The 18,309-nt window shown below is 31.7% G+C and overlaps 1 protein-coding gene across 1 annotated transcript; it reads left to right on the plus strand.

Annotated features, from left to right (window-relative positions):
* Positions 1–302: 302 nt before the first annotated feature.
* Positions 303–1,863, plus strand: LOC133198074 (uncharacterized). The gene is made up of 3 exons (XM_061334222.1): positions 303–441; positions 543–646; positions 1,514–1,863. Exons 1-3 carry the CDS (start codon positions 320–322, stop codon positions 1,861–1,863), a joined length of 576 nt encoding a protein of 191 aa, XP_061190206.1. The 5' UTR covers positions 303–319.
* The last annotated feature ends 16,446 nt before the right edge of the window (positions 1,864–18,309 follow it).

Consider the following 18,309-nt stretch of genomic DNA (forward strand, 5'->3'; position numbering starts at 1 on the left):
AGGTAAATCGCTATTCATGATGTACAAGATTATGCTACATTTTCGTGCAAATTCGGGTGGCATTAAAGTGAGGATAGCTTTAGGCTTCTTTTATGTTGAAAGAGAGAAAAAAAGGGAATGATTTTATTTATAAAGATAACTGTGTACAGAATATGATTCAGACTAGGACTGATCGTGCGTTTTGTATTTCTTTGACTACGAAAAATCTTTTAAAAAATTGTCATGCATTTAATATACCAGTACGGTAGCAGAAAATTTCGGACAAAATATTAAGTTTAATTATTTTCTTAAAATCATTTACAGCATTTCGTTGGAGGTAATGGACCAACTGTGCAGTTTCCAGATCCAATACCAGCTGATGGCTCAGTTCTTCGGCCAACAAGACCACCTCTCAAACGGACTTATTCTGAAAATCACACAGTGTCATCAAAAAAGAGAATTGTAAGGTAGAATCCCACATGTAAACTGTATGCACACAGATCATTGAAAGTTCATTTTTTTAATGAACTAGTATGGTTAAAAAAATGCTTTGTTTATTACAGTACCGTGGATGGAGAAGGCAGTGTGGATTCAATTTCAATGGAGAATGAAGTCCCAATCAAAATTAACAACAGTAGCAACATTGCTGTACAAACAGAAGAACCTTGTAAGCAAAATGTTTCTCTATTTAATTCAGTATTGTACATTTTGATTTGCAAGAAATGGTTTTGCATAGGTTTTGAAGAAAACACATAATTTTTGAAGCATAGTGGCCATGAATGGCAGGTCAGGCTGTATTCTTTCTACAAAAATATCCTTTTGTGTGAAAACAATAAAATCACAAAATGTACAACCTGTGATCAGGAGTTGACCCTGAACTTGTGCATAATATGCATGAGTGTTTTTCAGTGTATTTATGTCATTGTTAGCAGACAAAAAAAATCTCTAATATTGTCACATGCTTCTGTGATTGTCATGTTCCTAGCAGAGTAAGGACACTTAATTTCCAAAAGGCCACATTGGCCATTGTCACAAACCTTACCATCTGGACTTGCCCCTAAGAAAGCAAACTCCTTATTTATAACAAGGCCGCATGAATGAATATGTCTAGACGGGTAGTCTTTTAAGTATCTGGACTTCGCATCTTTTTCGTGAATTTTACCATAATCCAAAGAGGGGGCTGTAATCTTTTTTAAACTAAACAAGCTTTTTAAAAATTTATCATTAGGTGTTGATTTTCTTTGTAAGATTTTGCCAAAATTAGAAGCAGTTAGTCGCTTTTTTCGTTCATTATACCACAGTGCAGACTCGCTATGTTCGCGAGTATTGATTTCAATTTCAATAGGTTCACATTCTTTGTAATCTTCATTTAAATCTGTAAACTGCAGTGGCAAAGAAACAGGGGCTTGGTGAAACACATCTGTATTGCCACAACCATTTGACATTGCTGGCTCAACTTCCTTAATATTTTTTGTCTGAAAAATATTTCACAGTATCAGCAATTGAAGTACAAATATATTAATTTCTTTTCTAGGGGTTTCTGGGATTGATATGTTTGCAATGGCTGCTGAACTACACATGTTAAGAGAAAAAGAGAAGCAGTATAAAGACACCATCTGCAAACTGGAAACAGAAATAAAAGAGCTTAAAGATCAACAGAAATCTGAAAATCAGAAGCTAACATTTGGAGTTGATGAAGTATTAAGAAGAGAGGGAAAGTTGAAAAATATATTTAAATATTACACTGGTATTGTGTACATTAGATTTGCTAGTCTTCTGGCATTTTTGGTATCTGATGGATCCTCGATAAATTATGAAAGGGTCGCAAAGACATTAGGAAATTGTCACTGCAAGATGGACTGTTTTCAACTTTATGTAGACTAAGACATAACTTTGGTCTTAAAGATATATCAGTAAGGTTTAGACTTTCACTACAGTCATCAGGAATTGTATTCAATACTTGGATTTCACTTATGTACTTAAAGTTAGGGCAACTTTGTATTTGGCCACATCGTGATATTATTATTAATAACATGCCAAAAGATTTTAAACATGATTACCCCACAACTTTAATAATAATTGATGGGACTGAATTTAGAACACAAGCACCATGTGCACTTGGTTTGCAAAGTCAGCTTTATTTTGATTATAAGTCTAGTACTACTTTAAAGGCATTAATTGGTTGTGATCCAAATGGTTCAGTGATTTTTGCATCCGAATTGTTTACAAGATGTATTTCAGATAAACAAATATGTGAACAGTCTGGGTTTTATGATGTTCTTGAAACACTAAAGTTGAAGGGTTATGTTAAAGATGGTGATGCTATTGGACTTTTGCGAGAAGCGCTGACTTTTATAATTGACGACTTACTTTTACACCAGGAAAATATACGGAAACTCTTTTGTGATATAAATATTTAGCTTAACAGTTAATAAAACGATAATAATGGACCGATCAAAAACCTATATTACGTTGTCAAGAAAGGAAACGGCAAAACAATCCTACCCTCAACCCTCCCCTTCCACCTTGACTAACTCCTGCCTAATCATTTCTTCCGGAATGTTTTTCTTCTTTATTTACATGTAATTCCTTTTAGAAAATGAAAATAAAATGAGATACTACAAGTATCTCTCATGAATAGGGTATTTTAAGTTATTTTATTCTACCTCCAATCATCTTTTGTGTTGGTAAATAATGTTAGTGTCCCTAATTCCATAGATATAACCACTATTAAGGTTTTCTTATCTATTATCAATTCCGTATCTCCGTACATGACGCAGGTTTAAATGTCCAAGTAAGCCGTCAACTGTAAAAGTCAGTGCTTCTCGCAAAAGTCCACTATGGCTGATAAAGGTTTTACTATTAAGGAAGAATTATGTAAACTTAATTTGCTGCTGAATATTCCACCAATGGCTTCATCAACATCTCAGATGTCAGTTTCAGATACCATCCTTACTGAAAAATTTCAAAGCATCGTGTGCACATTGAAAGACTTATTGCTAAAGTTAAAACCTACAAGATACTGTCTGTGCGCATTCCAACATCATTATTTAAAAATATTAACAAAATTTGGTCTGTATGTTGTCACTTGACATTATTCCATGATGTGTTTGTAACAGACAATAAACATAGTAAATGGTCTACTTTATTCATGCTAGTTGTGATCCATGTCATTGATTTTTGCATTTAGCATTGTTCAGTGGATAATTTATATATACACTTACTGTATTTTTAAACTATAGGCAGTTCCCCAACTGTATTTATATTTTTAAAATAAATATTTATTGTGGTAATTGTGAACATGTACCTGATATGACAATATTGAGCCTATCTGCACATCACCAAGGGGAGTGTTTACTAATGGATGCTCTGCTGATACTGTGTATTCCAGAGGGGTTCCTTTTAATGAACTCAGCTGCATTATGTCATTTTTGGACACTTTGGGTGGACTGATATTAAAATATGATGTATGAATTAAGATTTTGTCAAGTGGATAATTTTAATCTTATTATTAAGACTGTTATAAAATCTGATCTCATATTTATAGCCAATTAATTGTAGCCATGAAGAATATTGTATTATTAAAAATGCAATGGTTATATTTCTAAAAGAGGAAAGTCTTTGTCTTTTTCACATACTCTTGATTTAAGTCTAACTGGCATGTCGCAGGTTTCCTTTTTCTTGATTCAGTTGGTCTTGCTACCACCACATGATTTATAGGGACAGGCTTGATCTTTGACCAGGTACATTTGAAAAATTATGGAGTTTGAACCCTTGCAGACTTTTTATTAGCCCAAGTACATGGGAACAGTGGACATTTAAGCTGTAAGGAAAATTGACCAGCATTATTTCTAATGTACATGTATGCATACCTGAGGATTTTTAAATTATTTAGACCTAGGCCTATCCAAAAAAATAAATAAATAAATAAATAAAATAAAAAAATAAATTGCCAACTTGAAAGGAATTTGGCCTAGTAAATAGAGAAGTTGGCCAATAATATTTATGTGTATTTTGTCTGAATTTATTCATTAGGCCCTATATATACTTTTAAAAAAAAAATCCTGAGCCAAATTAATTAGGTCACAAATGTTTACATTCTAGGTGCCTAGGCCTAACCTACATAAACCCTGATTTATCAAGATTTTCTTGAAAAATACGCAAAGATTTGGGTGATTTATACACATACCCAATTTTACAGGAGCAATGAGACTCGGTTATCGAACTATTCTTTATTTCCAAACTAAGTTGGTGCGGCGATTGATTTTTTCGCATGGATCTCCAGCATCGTGCTGCAACTTGTACGGAGTTATCCAAACTGAAAATCTTAATATTATGGATGTATCCTTGGGTAAAGTAATTCAAACCCTTTTATAAAACTTTTTCAGATAATTTTGAACTATTGGGTAGGTATTTCACACAGAAATCGTCCGGAATCGACTTTAAACTGTCGGTCGCCACCGAGGATGATGAAGCCGGTGTCGCCATCATGTGGGACTTGGTTACAGTAACTAAGGTGGGCGGGGCTTCGGGAGAAAAGTCGGAACTATGAATTGTTTGAATGGTTGACTCAAATTGATCTCAATATAAATGTTGGTACAAGCATTTTTGATAAAGGATTTTGAATATCTCGAAAATGCAAGTAATATTTCTTTTTGATATAAAAAAAATCACATTTCAGAAATGTAAATTATTCACTAAGAGAATGGTAGCGCAAACGTATTTTTACTTACGATATAGTACTAAAAAAATGATACTTTGATATACTGTAGCTAAAAAAGCTTAAACCTCCAATCATAATGTAAAAAATGTAAATAAAAATATTAGTTTAAAAAAAAAAATAGTGAAAAAATATCCAATGCAGAAACATTGAACAGAAAGGCATGTTACTGACGTCAACGTTTTAGGTGACTGATGACGTCATTGAAAAATTGGATTGTTTATATGATAACGAAGATGAACGTATCAGCAGGTTATATATTATGAAATCTTAAAAATGCACAATGACTTTTAGTTTTTCTCTTTCTTATATATTTTATTAAATGGAATTCACATAGTCTATGTATTTCGTATTCTTCATTAATTATTTTATAATACAACGAACACATAAATAAAGCATTTATTGTATGTTGGCAGGTACAGGTATGTGTTTTGATAAAATGAGATAATCAAGCACATTCAGTTTTCATACAGGTAGGGTAATGCTTGATCTGGGGACACTGCTGTCACCATGAGCCATACGCAGAATTCTGAAGGGGAAAAAAAAATGAGAATATTAAACTTAACGAGTGAATTTATAGAGTCTTATCTATGAACAATTTAATGACACGACAAGATTCAAATTACATTCATAAGTAACTAAAAATAATGATAAGTTAAAAAAAAAAATAATAACAACTGAAACTATTTTTTCTTTTACATTCAGTATCTTTTGGAAACAAGTTGTAGCCATATAATAAATACCTGAGATGTTTAAACCAAAAGCACAATTGCTAAAATTCAAAGGAAGATTTATAGTGTTTGACACAGGTGGCTTAAAAAAGTCTTAAAACAATGTGCTAAATATTAATGGAGCAAGCCGCAGTTGTCTATAAATCTAAATATAGTTAATACCTAATGGTAAGGTTTCGACTAATTTTTAAAGAATTCGAACATGAAATATTTTTTTTCCCTGCAAAAGTTTAACAAAGGACATTGCTTTACAGATGTTCTGATCTTGACATCTCTCTGTACCACCGCTTATTTTTTAAGAGTTATTTTTTTTTACTTTAACTTCGAACATTGAATGATGATAAATGGTATTGATGTCTCCTTTCCTGTTTCACAGGTCATTCTGATATTACTTTTTGCCTTCCATAAGTACCCAACAAACACCATGACCTACGAATCAATACCCGTAATGGCTTACAGAACAATACATATCTCCTACAATATTTGATATCAAATTTAAAAGTAAATGATAGACTTTAATTGTGATTATTTAGTCTATCCATAGTATAATTCAAGACATCAAGGGATGAGTTTTCAAATATTGTAATTGCTCTTGTAAAAGGAAGTGATCAATATAAGACACTTTGTTTTAAAGTATGAAATATAAAGGCTTAATAACACAAAATGGATAACTTGAATTAAAAGCTTTGGTTATAATATAATGTCAAAGGACAAAGATACGCGCATTTGACATTTTTCGAAGATACAATAGATAGTTAGCATATCCCTACATTGTGTACAGGAATTCCTAGAGGCTGAAGGAAAAAATGCATTACCTTGTTTACGGTGTTTGTGTTCTTCATCTTTCTACATTGCTTGTAGGAAAAGCTTGTCTATGCTCAGGAGTTAAGCAACTTATTCTAAAACGAGGCTCCTTGTACGATGGCTCATCTACGATAGACACACAGTACTATCTGTCAACAAAAGAGGAAATCACTTATCTGTTGTGTGTTTCTTTTTGTTTAATGCATTCACCTGAATGTGTGAGCATTTTGTTTGACGAAAGCCTGCGTTCATGTCGGCTTCTTAAGGTCCACCTAAACATAAGCATAATAGACGGTCAAAACAACAGCACATTGACAAATGCTTCAGAATACTGGGCTAATTATCAAGGTATTTAGTCTTGTATTTGTATGAAAAAAAAATAATTCTTCGTTATTATCAACAATTATTTTAATTAATCAATATTCATCCTTATTTGCATCAATATTTAAAAATCAATCACTATTCATTATTATTATCATCAATATTTATCAATCAATCTATATCCATTAATCAATCGACATTCATCTTTTTTTTTTCTTTAAAATTGTTTCCTATATAAAGCTATACTTAAAAAGTCTAATTCGAGCCATCTCTCACCCCCCAAAAAATCGCTCTTAGATCGCTGAGTGAGATACTGGACCACTTTGACGTTTTTTAGCTCTACTGGTCAGAGTTATATAATAGTTATGCAATATCCCGCAAAATTATGTTATTTTGACATGTGATGAAGAGCTTATACAGAAATACAAAATGACAGAAAAAATTGAGAGTTTAATAAAATTGGAAAGAACAGTTTTTCACTGACTGTTTTACTCCAATCTAAGTACCGATTGAAAATCTATTAAAACTTCCCAGATTTTTGTTTGTAAAATCTCAATTTTTCAATATATTTTAAAACTTAAGTCACTAGATATGATTTCGCTTTGGATAAGAAGACTTATAAGACTTTTTTTTAAATTGTAAACTTAATTTCTATTCTGCGGATAAAGTCTCCGCTAGATTTTGCACTCAGTTTAACCCTTTCATGTAAAGTTGCAAGACTGTAAGAAGGAAGGAAAATCATGGTCTTTTAACTTCGTAACACTTCAAAATAAAGGACATTTATGAAAATGCATTAAATACTGAATATTTTATTTTGTCAGAAACCTGAGACAAGAATCGACTAATACTTATCGATTATTCAACCCACGAAGGGCAAGAAATACATACAATGTAACAGTTTTACATAAAATATCGACATAGCTAACCCTAGAACGGATTTGCATGACTTATGTTATTAAATAAATACTACTTAACATTTTATGCAAGGGTTAATTTTTAGGAGGGGGGGGGGCATTTTTTCTGTGCTACTGGTACGCATGTTAAACAAATGAAGTGCCTATCAATAGTAAATTGGATTATATTATTATTTCTGTGACTTTTTTTCGGAACTGTAGAAAATGTGCGAGCAGAAAGGTTCTTATTTGATTGAAATGCAGACTTCTCTGGAAAGTAGCTGGATCACTGCTTCATTCCTCCTACCCGTAAGCGGTGGTAAGAAAACCTTCCCTATTTAGAATAATCTTTTTTAGAATAATTATTTTTAATGTTATTTGTGTAATATTGGTGATCTGACAAAGTTCCATATCCTACAGATTAACCATCCAAACATAACACATGTATTGTTTGAATATTGTAATTTATTAGATGAAAATACATCAAATATTATCATTCTATATAATGATAGCAAAAACAAGCTAAGGGAGAACCAGACAATTCTGTCATCACAAGTTGCTTTTATAAAAATCCCTGAATATGACAAAGTGAATTCCCCTGTTACACAACTTTACAGAACCTTGACAAAATAAAATACAACAGAAAAATTTCCCCCAAACTATCCAAAACTGATATTTTAATATAAACAAAACAAAAAAGAGCAAATTTAAAACGAAAAAGAGCAGCAATGATAATACATACAAGACAAAAAACAGCAGTCCTTGTATGTAATCCATACTTTACTTTTCTATATAAACATTCATATTTTGTCGATGCTGCTAACAGATATACAGGTGAAAGATGGGGAAGGAGGGTGGGTAAGTCAACAAAATTCCTCCTTGTTTACACTAAAATTCTTTGAACCGACGCTATCTAAATATCACGTGCCACGGCCTTGCGATTTGATTGTATAATCGCTCTTTCACTTAAGGATCTAGCTAAAAACACCAAAGACTTGAAAAACCTAGCATTATACTAATAACCAAAGAAAGAAGATTGGAATACATATCACAAATTATATACATGTCATTATTTACATTAATGTTGTTTTATGTAGAATTGGTGTTATTAAAAGCAAGTATATTTATCCCTTGATACACAGGCCCGTAGGAAGGGTTTCAAAAGTGGGGGGGGGGGGGCAACTTCCCAAAAAAATCTGACGTGCCAAAAAAAAAAACATTTTACTGACGAAAAGTGGGGGGAGGGGCAATTTCTCAAAATTATCTGACAAGAAAATAAAAAAATAAGCTAATTTACTGTCCAAATCCTGGAATACTATACTACTCAGAAAAAAAAGGGGGGGGGGAGGGAGGCGTTCTACGGGACTGATACATATATTTGTATAGATTCTGTAACACCTACAAAACACAGATATACAAAGAAATAAATGTATAGATATATATTTCCATTCTTAATCGGTTTGATTTTGTATCGATCTGAATAATGACATCAATACGTTTTTTGTACAAGTTGATGTCCAGTGTCCTTCATTTCATGACTGTTCTCTTTGGATTGGGGCAAGAAACCGCACCACCACTAACAACTTTACATGGACACACAGCGGCAAGGAAATTGTTTTTCCGGAATGGCATCAAGATCAGCCGAATAATCTTGGTGGGAATCAACAATGTGTTGTTCTTATGCGGGGAGGTACAGCGAACGACGTTGACTGTTCAGAGCAGTATCAGTTCATTTGTGAGAGGGAAAAAACTTGAAAACCTAAAGCATGAATGGGGTTCAAATTTTTTGTTGTTTTCATTTTAAGGCCTTTACAATTTTTTTTCGGAAAAGAAATGTGTGTTTTCTTTATCAGTATTTAATCTGCAAGGATTGTTTATGGAATTATAAAGCTATCATATTCTACGTATTTGATGATCTTTAAATGTCACTTAAAGTTATTGAATTTTATTAAACATTACTTTAATTCAAAAATTCGTTTAAAAAAATTAGAATATATTTTATGTAAATAAAAAGCTAAAAAATTGTTTAAAGCCATATATGGTGTATCTGGTTTAAAAAATAAAAATACGAGACTGAGTGTAGATAAACATGATATATGTTATTTACGTTCAAATTAAAATTTTCACCGATTTTGAACTTGAATACCTCAGGTTTTCATAGTTAGACTGATTATAAACTGTCTATAAATTAAATGCGGAGTCGCTAAATAAATCAGACATTGTTTTAAATGTCTAATATCTTTGAAACATGATTGATTTAAACTGTGTAATTTACAGGAAAAACCTATCTTTATATAAAGTATTTAAACAAATAGAAAGATCTTTTCAATTTTAGTTAGTCTGAACTTAAAAAATTACGCCATATATGACTTTAATTTGTCACAGTGTCTTTACCCTTGCTATATATTTCTTGTGTAATAGGGTGTACTTAAAGTAATTCAACATTATGGGCTTGATTTTTTGTGATTTGACTAAGGGACGTAATGAATAAAATTTTCTAACTTGCAATAAAGTTTTTTTTAATCATTTGGTATTTCCTGTATTACGTATGTTGAATTCCATCACCCCAAACTTCGATATGACCATTTTTGAGATAATGGACGATTTACTGTTCAACATATCATCGCTTTTTTCGAGCATAGGAAATCAGATGCAGTATAGTCCAGGATTACCCTAGGCCAAAGCACAGATTGAACCAAATTAACGTTTTAGAATGGCTTTCGTCTTGTTTTTGAGTGCTGGTATTTCAATGCGTAGCTAATGGAAAAGCAAATTTTACCTGGTATTTAAATCAAATGGTCAGTATGCTTACCTTTCAGTTGATGTTTAGAGATGTGATGTAATAAGGTTGTATAGATATATATATATATATATATATATATATATATATATATATATATATATATATATATATATATATATATATATATATATATATATATATATATACAAAGAACATTTGTTACGGTGTAAAATATGACATTTTTGGAATTATCATCAATTACTATGTGAATTAACTTTTCGGACTTTGTGTAAATTGTTATTAAAACTTTTCGTATATTTCCGCAAATGTGTTAAATTCTATAAATTCCGCACAGCGGTAATCCCACCCGAGGCACAATTAGAAATGGACACTTAATCCCTTAATTGACTTGTTTATATTTATTGACACTTAATCTTTCATCTACTTTAATTCTATTATATACATGTCGCTAAGATGTCATCATTCGCTCAATAATTGTTTAATGCTTGATTTCTTAATACTTATTGTTAATCCTTTTATTTTGTTCTATCATTGTTCAATATGTATGTTTTGTTGTTAAAAATTATAGTCAGTTGGAATCAGACCTTCGGTGCTGATACATCCCAAACTCATGTGAAAGTATATTCCATGCTGATTCTATATAAAAGTACTAAAACTATAACGCGTGTTGGCTTATTGGAGGTTTTATGAATCTGGGTTCAACAATAAGAGGAAAACTCACGGTTGGCCCAGAATTAGAATTTGACGGACAAATTCATACCGTAATACATTGATCATAATACAGTGAAACTTGTCTAATCCGAATACCACTGGTTCCAAAGAAATTGGCCGGATTAGACAACATCCGGATTAGACACATATAAAACAACTGAATTTACTGCAACTTGGACTTAAAGTTTACACAATATTAGACAACATTTCGGATTAAACAACGTCCGGATTAGAGAACTTTCACCGTTCATGTAAATGAAAAGGCAATATCTTTTAAATGCATGTATGCATATTTTTTATACATATATCAAAAGGTCTCATCTGAAAGACCTGTAACTGAATTTCATTTCTAATCCGGGCTTTGGCGAAGGAACAGTCAATACCTATGTTTTCGTCTTAAGTTATGCGTTGAGAATCGAACACGCCCTAACAAAAATTTACTACAGCTAACTATAGTTTACTATAGTTAACTATAGTGAAAACTTTGATACTTTGATTTACTATGAAACTTTACTCTAGAACTTTTTTTGAGATTTCAAGTCTTAAAATCTCTAAAACCCGATAACAGTAATGTAAAATTTGGAAATAATGTGTGAATATTCAAATAATATTTCAATTTAATATAAAAAAAAATATGTAGGTATAAATTGAAGAACAAAAAATATAACGATCTGAAATCCATAGTAAAAATACTTTGATTTACTACAGTGAAAAAACTTTGATACTATAGTAAACTATTGTTAACTATAGTAACCTATAGTTAACTATTATGATAGTACTTTTTTGTTAGGGCGTGCTCACAAAAATGAAGCGAGTGCCCTATTACTAGGATACTGTGGATACCCGTAGTCCACTCGATAGTAGATCGTGTTTGATACGAATTAAATAAGAATCATTTAACATTGAAAATACAATAAACAATTCAGCCTTCAAAGTGTAATCAATCTAATTTGACGCTAATCAGTAATATAAATTGATCATTAAAATCATCTCGGAAAAATCAAAGAAATGCGGTGGCCATTACAAATAAATCACATACGTCAACAAAAAATTATCAGTTACTTTAAATAATGTTTCCTCAAATTTCATCTCCTCTTTTGATTGTGATGCAAATTGTATGAAAAAAAAAGTTTACTTAGGATTAGGTTCAAATCTAACTAAAATTACACTTCTTAGATCGGCGTCGTATACACTTTTACGCAGAGTGTATACGGCGCGGATCTAAGACGTCTGATTTTAATTAGATTGGATTCAAAGCTTGAAGTGCAAACGAACGAGGTGAAGTTCTGTTTACGGAAATCTCTCTTTAAAGGAAACTAAAAATCGACCTAAGCAGTGTAGAAATAAATCCCTTATCCTTGGAATAGTTGAAAAAAATACCCCACAATCTGGAAATTTTGTTGGAGAGTAAAAATCACGCACTTAGAATTCCCTTTCTTTTATCGACTCTGCAATAATTGCATCGACTTCGACACAATACTAAAATACGAAAGTAACACACTAGTGCACTAAAGCTAAGATTTTTTTTTATTACGTCACAACTTAATATAAAGCTATTAATCAACATTTAATATTTAATAAGTACTATGCGTGTATCAACATAGAAATCAACATAGACTATGTTAAGTACTTGTCCCATCCTTGCTGATATGTTGTCTTATTTACAATGCAGGTCATTGATCCTGCAAGCTCTCTGTAATTATATATGCATTGCCAATGGCATAAGTCACAGTTTTCTTAAAACCCACTACGATAAAAGTATTGATTCAGACCAAAATTTATTGATATGCATTGTTGCACCACGGTTACATGCCAACAATTTTTAAAACACATCAAAACATGTTCAGAGTCAAATTAAGCTTATGTGTCCAAAAGTCAAAGACTTGATATTTTATTCGAATGTTAAGAATGTTTGGGAAACCCCTATCTCATATGTTATCATAGAGACAAGGTATCGAAAAGCTGAATTATTTTCTATTGTTTTCCGTAACACAACATTTAAAACTTATATTTGAAATTTAGATAAATAAGAGAGAAAGATTCGAGTAAGGTATTTTCAGGAAAAACGGAAGGAATTTTTGTTCAAAGGAGAGCTATCATAACATCATTCTTTATCATTTGATACTGAATAGTTGTAATACTTTGTTTATGTAATGTATGGTAAATAGGTATGCGTAATACGTATTGCACATTAACCTATGACAGAGGTTTACTTGAAAAACAGACAGGAACTCTTCTCTAACCAGGAATTGAACATTACTTCATGAAAACTATCATTTTAAAGGAGAATATAGGACTTGCATAACTACACAATAGGTATTGCCGCATGAACAGCTGAGATTTAATTAAACATTAAAATAACATTTTTGAAGTAACGGCATGTGACCTAAGTGTTTATTAATAGCCATAAGCGGGTAAGGTTCAGTATGAATTTCTAAACATGAATCGGCAACGCAATGCACTCCTCTTTTTTTCCACATATTCGAACTGGATTTAATTTAAGCAGTGCTTTAAACATTCTGTAAACAATTTTTCAAATTTCTAAGAGAAACTCCCATTATGCAACAAAACCATTTTCATTTGTCTCTTACTCCGAATAGGTCCTTAATAAACTCTGGCGAAATGTGAATAACTTTGCACTAATTCAAAACTCTCACATGTGATTTACAAGGATGTTTGTCTTTAGCAGAGATCAATTTGATTATCACCGTTTAATGGTTCACAACCATTTAACTATTTTATTTAACCGGCTGATGCATCACTAAAACAACATAATGCATTTAATAATTCTTTCTTTTAATTTGTTCTCATTATGAGGGGTTAAACAGTGTAAATAACATACCATGCAAATAAAATGAAATACACCGTTATATAAGGAATGTAAACCGTTTAATTAGATGTTTTCTTATCACTCGTGAAAAACAAGGGAAAAAAATTACCAGAATTATGATTGAAAAACGTTTAAGTCCTTTTTACATTTTTGTGTTTAATATGATTTTTCTACTATTTTTCATGGAAAATAAATCACTGTCTCTATGGAACTCAAATAACACAGAAATAATTCTAGATCGAGACCAAACATTCGACAGTTTTACACCAATAAACTCTGAATTCTACATTACGGTTCTAGAGAGAGTTTGTCGTTCCATGTGTGTACAACTCTGTTTATTGTACTCACCAGAATGCGTGAGTCTTCTGTTCGATAATAGCTCGAGATCCTGTCGACTTCTTAGAGTTTGGCTCAACGAGAATATAGTGGATCTTCAAAGCAACATGGTAGTGACTGACGAGTGGGAATATTGGGCGAATTTCCAAGGTGATTTATTAAAATTTTTTTCACTAGATTGTCAAAAAGGAACCTTTCATAACAGTGTATAATATAATTACTACTCCAAATCAATAATTTTTTTGTTTTGCAAGGATATTGATAGAAAAGATAATATGGAACTTTAAAAAAATTGTTCTACATATCGATATGCAAACCTGTACGAAGTAGACATTAAACAGAAACATACTAGATTAAACCTAATTTTTTTTCGCCAATCAGAAAGCTTATACGGTTGATTTCAAATTTCTTTATATGATGATACTTCTAGGATAAACAGTTGAATAAAAATGTTGCAGACTTTTGCTTTAAGATCCATTTATGTTTGCATGTTAATACGTTAAAACTTAAAAAAAAAAATGCAATATTTCTATCATGCTAATTACATAATAGTAATACATTAATACTTTGATTTACTTGAATATTTTTAAATGTTGACATAAATTCCTTTTTTTCAAAAAGTTCCTTATAGGATAAATATTCCATTTGAGAATTAAAACAGGAGTGAAAACTATGGAAAAAAATACCCTGGTTTCATGAAGTAAGAATATTTTAATACTTTGACTTACTATATACATGTATAAAACATTGAACAATTTGCTCTGGTAGAAACATGGTTTTTAGATTTTTCTAATGTAGAAATTTTTATACTATGATATACCAAAATTAAAAATAATTAAGACATTGATACGCCGATTGACTAAGAGAAAAACTTAAGTACATTTGTATAAACTATAGTAAGAACCTTTATACTTTAATTTACTATAGTCAAAACTACATGACTACATGTATATTAGGCCATCATTAAAAATATCTTTGTTTCCCCTAACCCGACCCTAAAATCTGAAGATGGGTAGGTAGGTATGCAAATAATTTTTTTTTTTGACATCAGTTTTGGAAATACATTCTTAAAATTTAATAGAATGATATCTTTATAAATAAGTTAAGTACAAAAGAAAGTGATTTGTAAACAGCTAGAATACCATACAAATGCAGTTTAAACTCAACATTTAAGGTAAATTAATTCACAACTATTATTCAATCGAAATATCTCATACCAGAGTAAATTTGTTGAAATCGAATACATCTGTTTAAAAGATTCCCGAGTACGCAAAAACTGGACACCAGAGTATATTTTTTATACCTACTAACAGCTTTTGTTGCTTTGTACTTTGTACTTTTTCAAGGGCTTCGAATTGTGCAGTGCTTCTAGAGCATTTCGTTTTAGAGTCTCGAAGTAAGGAGCTATTTCTAAGTTGCAATCTCAAATGCGGGACGTTGAGACCGACCGGTACTTCGAATGGCACAGTGAAAACTTAGGTCCAGTTACACAGCAGATACTGGCACGAAAAAAAATCCTCACTGCTCATGGCCTAAGTGCCGCGTACACGTCTAAATTTGGAGTCCTTCACCAGACAAGTGTTTAGATAAATGTTGTCCCAACAATTATCAAAGGGATTCAAATCAAAGAAACAACCAATCTTCCAGGACCTTATTAAAGAAAAATACACGGACGTGTCAGGAAGCTTCTATCATAATTTCAAATCTATTTGGAAAAAGCATATTAACAATATTTAATTGAGGCAAACAATATCTAAATATGATAACATGTCATACACAATTTCAAAGTTACGAAGTTTAACTCATGATTAAAAGGCATGAAGAAAGGACATTTGAATTCTATTCATTAGGATGAAATATGCAGACTTATTTACAACCCCTATGGTCCCATATGTAGTAAACATTGGAATATTGATGAACTGTGTATAAGATCAAAACTCAAATGAAATAAAATGCAATGAAATTGATTGGTGTTTCCACAAGGTGGGCCCCTTGTCTGCTCATGAGGGGTATCATGAGGAGGACATATGGGCCTAAGCATGCTCTCTACGTACATTAATTTTAAGACAGGCTAGTAAATACAATTCAAACGCTTTTAATTAGTCATTGGATATTATATTTTATAAACAAAGTGTTTCAAGAGTGCAAGATTCTAATATGCTTAAGACATAAGGTTGATAAGTTGCCTTTCTTTTAAAACACGAACTAACCCTCCGTGACCACATGTTGTAGGCGCTATTTTGTTTCCTATAAACGCTTGAAAATCACAGAACAAAATCAGTCGTTCTGATAAAAAACAGATTTGATGGAAATTTATTTTATAGAAGTTGATAAACATAAAAAAAATATTTAAATAATCTTATGAATAAAAACTCCAGTCGGCGCGTTTTAATTGGATCGGTCGCGTTAGGGGAAACAAAGGTATTTTTTATTTTGGCCTTAAAAAAATTAATACCCCGAATTACTAAAGTTAAGCATTTTTGCTGCTTGTAGATTTACTAGCATTGTAGTATTTTACTTTGATGTCCTATAGAAAACTTACATTGACATTCTTTTTTAATTTTATATGGGAAAAGACTATCCGGCAAATAATTTTATCACTGTTGAAGGATTTTTTTGTACTTTGATTTCCTTTACTAAAAATCTTACTCAATTTGCTACAAGCAAATCTCTGTTCATTTCAGCTTGTGAGGCTGGTTGGGTGGCCTTTGGCAGCCATTGTTATTATTTAAGTCAAATGGAGGCAACGCTGGATAATGCTAGGGTACAGTATTTAAATATATGACAATCAATCTGCGAAGCAAGTGCCTTAATGCACTTCCATTCATATAAAAAATAACTATTATCATAACGTTTTTTCTTAATAACAAATACATATGTATATTTACCATCTTATGCTTGAAGGGTTTACTTTAGAGTAAAAGTTTTAATAGATAAGTTAATTTTTAAGGAATGTTTGTGTCAAGGTATATCACAATGTATAGAACCTGTGTTAAGATACCGATTGTACAAATTCAAGTAAAATTTTGATAAAAAAAACATGATTCGTGGATCTGAGATAACCCAAGGAGGGATTCAAGTGTGTAATAATATGAAAAAAGCTACAAAAAGACATTTTTTTCTTTCCCTTAGCTGTAGGGAGAGTTCATAAACATACCTTGCTTTGAGCAACTTAACCCCTAAGACAAGGCGCGAGTCTGCATATTGAAAGGTATTGCAATGCCTGGCTAGAGCAATGTGATGCAACTGAAATCTCTCCATATTTGTGGATGTATAAAGTCAGATAAAATAAAGAGTTAATTTTTAAATGAAGCATTAAAATATTTTCATGTCACTAATTTATAAGCATTTCGGGTATTTTGAATGCCAAATCAATAAAGTTAGACAGTATTTTCGGTTTAATATACCGTGTGTCCGATGCACGGTGAATATTGTCAGATCCACGGTGAATTCTGGCTCATTGCATAAATTTTTTTTTTGACATTTTCTCAGTAAAAAGCATAAAATTGTTTCACCAATTCGTGTTTTAATCACATAATACATGTTAAGCTCCATTTTGGTAATATTCGGTCAGTAGCGATATCGCTAGAACTTCAAGGATCAGGATGTCCGATGCATAGTGAACTCACCCAATTTGTGGTTTCATACACAAAAGAACATTTAATAATTATCGTTTATGATTTTCCAATGATGTATGTTTATTATATAAAAGAGTATTTAAGTCTGCGTGTAGCAATTTAACATTGCTCTAGTATTTCAGACTTTTTGCTACCAAAATGACTCTTACTTGATCGAAATGAATTCCGCGCTGGAAAACTCCTGGATCACAGATACGTTTTTGCTTCCTGTTAATGGAGGTGAGATGTAATTTTCCGAGAGATAACAATAAAAATAGCTAAATCGTCTAATAATTGACTAAAATTAATATTAATTGCCAAATTGTGATTTTTTTCCTATCACTGACAAATCAAAAAAGTTTCATATTGTATCTTAAGTCAAAGATCAGTGCCCAAAGTTCTATAGTTGTTCTGTTTGGATTGGTGCAACAACTCGAACTTCCCCAAGAAAATTTGTATGGAGTCACGGCGGAAAGGAAATGGTATATCCTGAATGGGCTAAGAATCAACCCAATAACGTCGGCGGAAACCAGGATTGTGTAGTCCTCATGCGGGGAGGAAAGGCAAACGATAGAGAATGCGACGAAAAGTCTCAGTTTATTT

Source organism: Saccostrea echinata, unplaced genomic scaffold, assembly GCF_033153115.1.
Source record: "Saccostrea echinata isolate AGI-Se365-2 ecotype Australia unplaced genomic scaffold, CSIRO_AGI_Sech_v1 ptg000033l, whole genome shotgun sequence".
NCBI lineage: Eukaryota > Metazoa > Mollusca > Bivalvia > Ostreida > Ostreidae > Saccostrea > Saccostrea echinata.